At 32.8% G+C, this 7,472-nt stretch overlaps 2 protein-coding genes across 3 annotated transcripts; one reads left to right on the top strand and one right to left on the bottom strand.

The window, feature by feature from the left end:
* On the bottom strand, positions 1-3,121 carry LOC21390336 (26S proteasome non-ATPase regulatory subunit 6 homolog). The gene is made up of 8 exons (XM_024171318.1): positions 2,878-3,121; positions 2,666-2,780; positions 1,759-1,849; positions 1,512-1,657; positions 1,202-1,421; positions 982-1,090; positions 576-744; positions 1-474 (listed from the first exon to the last, which is right to left on the bottom strand). Exons 1-8 carry the CDS (start codon positions 3,011-3,013, stop codon positions 300-302), a joined length of 1,161 nt encoding a protein of 386 aa, XP_024027086.1. The 5' UTR covers positions 3,014-3,121; the 3' UTR covers positions 1-299.
* A 2,045-nt stretch (positions 3,122-5,166) lies between these two features.
* Positions 5,167-7,229, top strand: LOC21390337 (ubiquitin-like-specific protease 1D). 2 transcript variants are annotated; one of them, XM_024171325.1, is made up of 7 exons: positions 5,167-5,299; positions 5,842-6,085; positions 6,165-6,332; positions 6,427-6,558; positions 6,654-6,735; positions 6,835-6,945; positions 7,050-7,229. In XM_024171325.1, exons 1-7 carry the CDS (start codon positions 5,230-5,232, stop codon positions 7,134-7,136), a joined length of 894 nt encoding a protein of 297 aa, XP_024027093.1. In that variant the 5' UTR covers positions 5,167-5,229; the 3' UTR covers positions 7,137-7,229. The 2 variants fall into 2 exon arrangements, with proteins under 2 accessions (XP_024027093.1, XP_024027094.1); XM_024171326.1 differs by having other exon boundaries at positions 6,675-6,735.
* Positions 7,230-7,472: the final 243 nt, after the last annotated feature.

Consider the following 7,472-nt stretch of genomic DNA (forward strand, 5'->3'; position numbering starts at 1 on the left):
TTGTTCAAGTAGAACAGCCTTGTTTTACTTCATATTCGAGTCATGAAAAATACATGGATTTGATGTCATCCTCGAATGCATTTATCCCTCGGAAAACACAGGCACTCAAAAATGAAAGTTTATGAGAAAGTGCAAAACAGAATAAAAGCAAAAGGAAGAAATCCAATATACTAATTCATGACAAACAAGGCAAAATACAATTCAATCAATATTTAGATAATTGAAAATCCAAGTTCTATACTCCAGTTCTTTTTGATTACCAACTGTTGCAATGAATTGCAAATTGCAGTAGACCCTACCTACAAATCAATCACCCGGGATAGTTTTTGGATCCGGTTTAACAAGAAGTCTCCTTGCTTGATGGTTGCTTGGTACAAGGCATTCTTTGCATCAGGTCGGTTAGTTTCAAGAACACCTGCAACTTTGTCAATCTTGCAGTGCAGCTTTCCTGCTGCGATGAATCGAGACAGCTCCCTGAAACCGAAAAATGATAGTTTAATGCAAATGTCAAACAAAGTTGAGATACGACTTTCATAAATAAACAATAAAGAAAGAAAGTCAAAATGAAAACTCACAAATCAATGAACTCCACCGTCACACCAAATGCCTTTGCCATTGCTTCAATGGTGACACTCTTATAGGATTCCAAAAACTGAGAATAAACCACAGTTCTGACCTCCCTCATGTAGTACCGGAAATGTGGATGCAGATAGCGATCCAATTTTATTTGCTCAGTCAGGCCAGCTGAAAGAATAAGCGGTAGTTTATGTAAACTACAAATCAAGAAAACAGGCTATGACATCATTGTTACAAAGCAAGAATATAAAGTACGGATGCAAAAAGCTCCACAACTCTATGTTAGATCTAGAAAGGCAAACCATGATAGTTTACAAAAACTAGAAGCCAATATCTCTAGTTACCTTCAAATTATAGATAAAAGAGAGAAACGTATGTGCAATTTAAATTTAGATTTCCACTTACCAAATGCTGTAAAAAACGATTTGTACTGACAGTCATATAGGGAGTTCAAAAAATCAGAAAGGTACGGCACTTTTCCAATCACTGCCAGGATCTCAGGTGCATCTACCACCTATCCAACATTGATAAGTAACAAAACTTGTAAGCATGCCAATTACCTAGAAAATTTGAAGAAAAATACTGGAAAAGAAGGTCAAATTACATTTCAAAATAAAATGAATACCTTTTGTTTTAGAGAAACTCTATCCAATGATATGATGCTTGTAAGGACGGTATAGAATATGAAAGTATCATACGGGAAAAGTTCATAAGTCGTGAATGTAGAAATTGAATCCAAGAACAACTTGGCTGCCTTCTTAAAATTCCGTGTAGACATGTAATACAAGCCTTCATATACCTTCAAACGATTCTTCCTTTCCCAATCACCTCCCTCTTCAAACAAGCTGGCATATAATGGTGCAAAATTAAAACTCAATATCCAATGCAAGGGTATTGAATAAAGAATATGGTAAGCAATTCACATATTCACTTACCTCTTTGCTTTGTCAATGCTTTTAGAAATAAGATCAAAATCCATGTAGAAGAAACCAAGTTGCAGCGTGTAGAACACTAAGTCCATCTTTTGTCCAACTGCAACAGTTTTGCTTTCTGTTACTTTCAGCTGTTCCAATGCTTTCTCCTGCATTTAAAAGAGAAATTATAGACACAAAATAAGACACTACTGGAAAAAACATATTTTCAGAACTTTTCTAAGACGAAAAAGTTATAACAGTTACCTACCTTGTCAGCAATTCGAATGAAAAACAAGGATTTGGCTAAATGAGCTTCTCTAACTTCACTTTCACCCAAGTTCTCTTCGGCATCAGCAATCCTTGACAACATCAATCAGACACACTTACTTAGTACAAAAGAAGATTAATTACATAACATGGCGGCCAACTGATCTACCATGGCATCAACTTCACTATGAATGCAATTTTGAACAGAACTCATTTCTTATTCACAGACTGAAACCTGTCGACTTACTCTTATTCTTCATGAGCGACTTACACATTGAACATTTAAGCTGCCTCAACAAAGTCATATGTACTGCTAAAATACAATGCATAAATGAAAGACTAAAATGAAAAACACATGAGCTCGATACCCCATTATGACTACTGAAACTAATCCATTGATCTGTTTCTTAGCCTGGACTGACCTATAATCCGCAGAGCCACGACGTTTTACCACTCAAAACACAACCAATTATTACATGCACTTACAAATATCAAGACAAAGTTTTCTAGCCAGTTAGACACTTAGACTAAGAAATATTATACCGAAGTCCAATTTGTTTACAATCTGCCTAAGTTCCGCTAAAAGCCGTAAAATCATTTTTCATGTTGAAACTTGAAACGCATTAAGTTCATTAATCAATTTCGCACAACATTCATCAGCAAAGGAAAGAACGAAATCCATATAGAGCATTGAAAATATTCAAATGCCGAACCTTTTTAATTGTTAGGGATCTCATATCACAAAATTAAACATTTACTAACCTTTAACAAAGCAATTCAGCAAGCAAATACATTTTTCATTCAATCCAAAAAAGCGCAAATCGAAAACTAAAAACTGAATTTTCCTTCCAAACTCTCTATGCAAACCAATACGAAATTGCAAGACACGAAAGCAAAAAAAAACTCACTTCTCGTCGAGCTTCTTGAGCTCCTCCTCGATCTTCGCGCGCATTGAGTCCAACACGCCCTGATCCAGATCCAGAATCACCTCGGCCACTAGGGTTTCGTACAGCGGAGCCATATCTACACAATCAAAATGAAAGAGGACTCTCATTTGAGAAGAAATCCAAATCAAAATGACTGAAAAAACGCCATAATCGATCGAATTCGAGGAATTTACCGTCGGCCTTGACGGAGGCGAAAACCTCCTCTCGGAGGCGGACTTTCTCGATGTCCTGTACATCGGGATGCGATAGCAGGAAGAGCTTGTGCGCGAGCACCAGTTGAGGCTGCTGATTTCCTTCTTGAGCTTCCATGGCGGACGAACTCACTGAGTTAGGTTTCGAGTATCACCTCCGTGTTGTGTTATGCTTTGCTTGAGGAAGGAGAAAAGTGATAAACAGTCTCGGAGAGCTTCGTGTTTTCTATTTTCTATTTTTATTTTTCAACATTTATTAATCAATTATTCATTTGGGCTGTTGTTTATACAGCCCATATTTTATTTGGGCCATACTGAGCAAAACTGTGGGGGTGATTTACACATATAGGCAAGCCGCAAACAGAAAATTACATTACAGCTTCTACCCTTCTAAATACTCAACTTACAATATTCATTTAAAAAAACTCTACCACTTAATGAGTTCTAATCCAAAAAATAAAAATATATGAACTAATATTAAGAGGTTGAAATAAAGAGGACCTCCATTTTAAGAGATATTTTAAAAATTTTCCTTATAGTAAAATTTTGATGTCAAAGTTTAATTTTAGCAAAAATTTTAAAATATTACAAGAATAACAAAATTTTATATAATTTCTATGTCATTAAAATAATGACTATATCATTACATAGTACTAAATATGATATCATTATACTAATTACTATGTCAGTTTTGTTATAATTATAACATTTTAAAATTTTTTCTAAATTTTAACTGAATGTATGAAATTACAATGTAATGTAACTGTGTAACTTAAGCCCAGTATAATTGAAGTGGAAAGTTATGCCCTGTTTCATTTCGCACATTGCTAACTTGAGTTGAAAATGAATTTATATGAGAGAAAATATTATAAAAAATTAAATTTAAATTTTTTAAAGAAAATATTATAACAAAAAGTTTGAGTTATGAATCGAATGGTATGGAATGATGCCTAAATATATAGTAAATTTTACTAGTTTTGTTGAAATAAATCGACAAACTTATAATATAATATTCTAATAATAACAAAATAAAAATATAATAATTTTTAACTATAAGATCTAGTACATGTCCTCACTAAAAATTGATAGTGTACAGAACAAACTGTTAAAAAATTAATCTATGGTTAAAATATAATTTCTATTTGTGGAGCGAAATAGTCTTTTACACTATAAATGCACCTTTTTTATTTCAAGATGGTGTGAAATATTTTCTTCATAAGTGTTTCTCCTATAGTTGTTCATCATATCCAATCAATCGACCAAATTGATCATTCTAATCTAATATTTATGGATAATTGACCTTAATTGCATTGTATTGGTATAAATTCTTAAAAATTAACTTGGATTGGATTGAATTTTCATTTTATTTTCAAAACACCTAATCTAAACTAATTCAACATCATATATATTATATTAAGTATATTTATATTTATATTATTGGTCAAAAAATTATAGATATATATATATATAGGCTGTTTAATTAACACTGAAGTTTGTAATTTGGAGTGCACATGCTTATTTAGATTTATGGAAGTTAATTTTTGTTTTTTTTAACAATAGTATTTAAATTATGTAAAAAAAAATCCAACAAATAAGTCCTACCGAAAAAGAAAAGTGTAAAAAGCTCGAGCTTAAAACTAGTTGGTCTAACTAAACGGATTGGATTTAGTTAGATCATGTACTAGTAATTGAATTGACTTGTTTGGAGTTTATAAAAATCAGCTTCGGAATTAGATATATTATATAATTAAAATAAGTTAGATTGGATTGGGTTAGGTGAATATTGAATGTGTAACAATGACAAAACACTTAGGAAATGAGTGCAATAAATAGGAGAACTATTAAGGGTTCGTTTATGCCCCGTTTATTTTATTGATTTAAGTTTAAAATTTAAATTTTGTTACAGTAAAAAATTTTTAAAAATAATCACATTAAATTTTTTTATTGCAATAAAAAATTCTCACATAAAGTCACATCTTAATTCGAATTAAAAACTCAAATCAGTTAACTATATGAGCATTTAATTCGTTGATTTGAGTTTTTAATTTGAATTGAGATGTGATTTTATGTGATAATTTTTTATTATAAAAAAATTAAATATAATTATTTTTAAAATTTTTTTAATGTAATAAAAATTAAATTTGTGAAATAAACTGTTCTTAGAATCAATTTGACCATGAGCAAAACTTGACCGTACAGTCGATCATTGTTCCTGATTGGCCTTCACACTTCACCGTCCCAACTTCAGAGCGCGGGAGGGAGAACCAAATAAAGAGGAGCTTGGAGAGAGAACAGAGTTTTTTTGATTAAACGTTTCTTGAAATAGTGGATTCAATGGGGAAGAGGAAACTTTCGAAAGAAATAATCACGATCGACCTCGAGTCTCCGACGTCTCCGGTTGCAGGTAAATCGTTCTTAGCTTCCCTTTTGGGGGTTTTTGGAGTTCGGAATGTTGCTCTAGGTTTGATTTTAGGGTTTTCGTACGGACTTTGATATGGTTCAACCGGTAATTTTTTGTTCTTGATGATGTTAGTGGAGTTTCTAGATACATTACTGACTGAAAAAAAAAAAAAAAAACTTGAAAAGTTTAGATTTTTGAAAGAAAGTTTTGCTTAGATATTTTTGAAGATAGTTTACCTAAGAAAAATAAGATTTTTGTTAGAAAAATGTAAACTTTATTCACATTTTACTTAATGCAAGTAAAAATCTGGTTCTGCGGAGAAGTCTTTAATCCTTATGGCTTTTTTAATCATCAGTTAAGAATTTATAAATTACCTAAAAAGTTTGGAGATCTTCAAGGCTTTGTGTAGGTTGAACTCATTTTAACTTGAATATTACAATGTGATGAATGACAAAGGAAAGTTAAGTCTAAATAGTACTAGGAAATTATAGATGCAATAATTTGTACTGTTGAGATAATCTAATTCATGAGTTTGTTGTGCTCAGATTACGGGTTTTCGCAACATCGATCGTGCTGGAAGCACGTTTTAGCAACCTTAAAGGCTCGCAAAAAGAGGTTAACTAAAAAGGAAACTGAAGCAATAGATAGCTTCAAACTTACTGCCCCGTGTTTGTTGAACCACACTTGTGGCGAGCGGTCGAAGAGGAAAACGACCTACGAAAATGCGGGACATGGGGTCTCTAAGCTGAACAAAGAGCTTTTGTCCAGCACTTTCGAAATGTACTTTGAGTAAGTTGCGGCGCTCGAGCAAAGAAAGCTTCAAAATCTATTGCTTTTAGTTTTAACTTTTTGTGTGTGATTTGTGTAGATTCTTGTGGAGGGGTTTCTCAGAGGATAAAGGAGCTTCCTGTGCTTACCTTGACTGTTTATGGTTTTCCCTGTATAAGAAACGAGACTATAAATCCAAGGTTCTAAAATGGATCAAGGACAAGAATATTTTTTCAAAGAAATATGTTTTGGTTCCTATAGTTATCTGGTTAGTGTTTTCTTATACTCGTGAGCTCAAAATATTTGCTTTCTGACATGTTAGAGTCTATGGTTTTTGAGTTTTTGAATGTCAATTCTTCTAGGAGCCACTGGAGCTTTCTAATCTTCTGCAACTTTGATGAGAGTTTGGAATCAACAACCAGGACACCGTGCATGTTATTGTTGGATTCTCTTGAAAGTGCGGATCCAAGGCGGCTTGAACCAGATATAAGGAAGTATGATTTTCCTTTCATAAAAAACTGGTCTTTTCTCGTTTGACAAGGGTTTCCTGATTGTGAATTTGGCTTTTTTTTTTTTTTTTTTTTTAAAGATTTGTATATGACATTTATAGAACCGAAGACAGGCCACAGACTCAAAAGAGTATTCTTAAAATTCCTCTCTTAACGCCTCAGGTGACACTAATCTTTTGATGACTTCCTAGATGAGATATTGTATTTTTTTCCCTATGTTTTTTAGTTCCTACTTAATATCAGTCTAAAAAAAAAAATCAGGTGCCACAACAGAGAAGTGATTGGGAATGTGGTAACTTTGTTCTCTACTTCATCAAATTGTTCATGGATGGTGCTCCGGAGAATTTCAGCATCAAGGATTTCCCATATTTTGTAAGTTTTTTTCCCTCTCGTTTGTTTGTTCATTCCTTGGTCTACTGTTCTTTTGATGTCATGTGTATTATTGATGAAAATTGCCTTTGAATGAAACTCTGTAGATGAAGAGAAATTGGTTTACTCCTGAAGACGTCGACTGCTTTTGTGAGGGATTGTATTCTGATGTAGTTGCAACGCGATGTTCATAGGGATTGGACATACAGTATGTACATGTTTTATAAATTAACTTAGCCAATTCTTTTGAAGATGATCTTAATATACACGTCTTTGCAGTGTTTTTCTCTCGCAAAAAATTTAAATTTCAAAAATCAAAATCATGAATCATGATTCTGAATCCATGAAAACCAAACAGGCCCTTAATTGTAAATCTAAAGACGTATGTTAATGAAAATCATGATGAAATGAATTCTCATTTGCTGTTAGTATACTGTTTTTTTTTTCAAGGCAAGTGTGTGGTATTTAGCATGCGCTAAGTCAACCCAACTTCACTTAAACACAAGAAACCAATGGAAAAGAATTTTGGG

The sequence above is a fragment of the Morus notabilis genome, unplaced genomic scaffold (genome assembly GCF_000414095.1).
Source record: "Morus notabilis unplaced genomic scaffold, ASM41409v2 Scaffold2182, whole genome shotgun sequence".
NCBI classification, from domain to species: domain Eukaryota; kingdom Viridiplantae; phylum Streptophyta; class Magnoliopsida; order Rosales; family Moraceae; genus Morus; species Morus notabilis.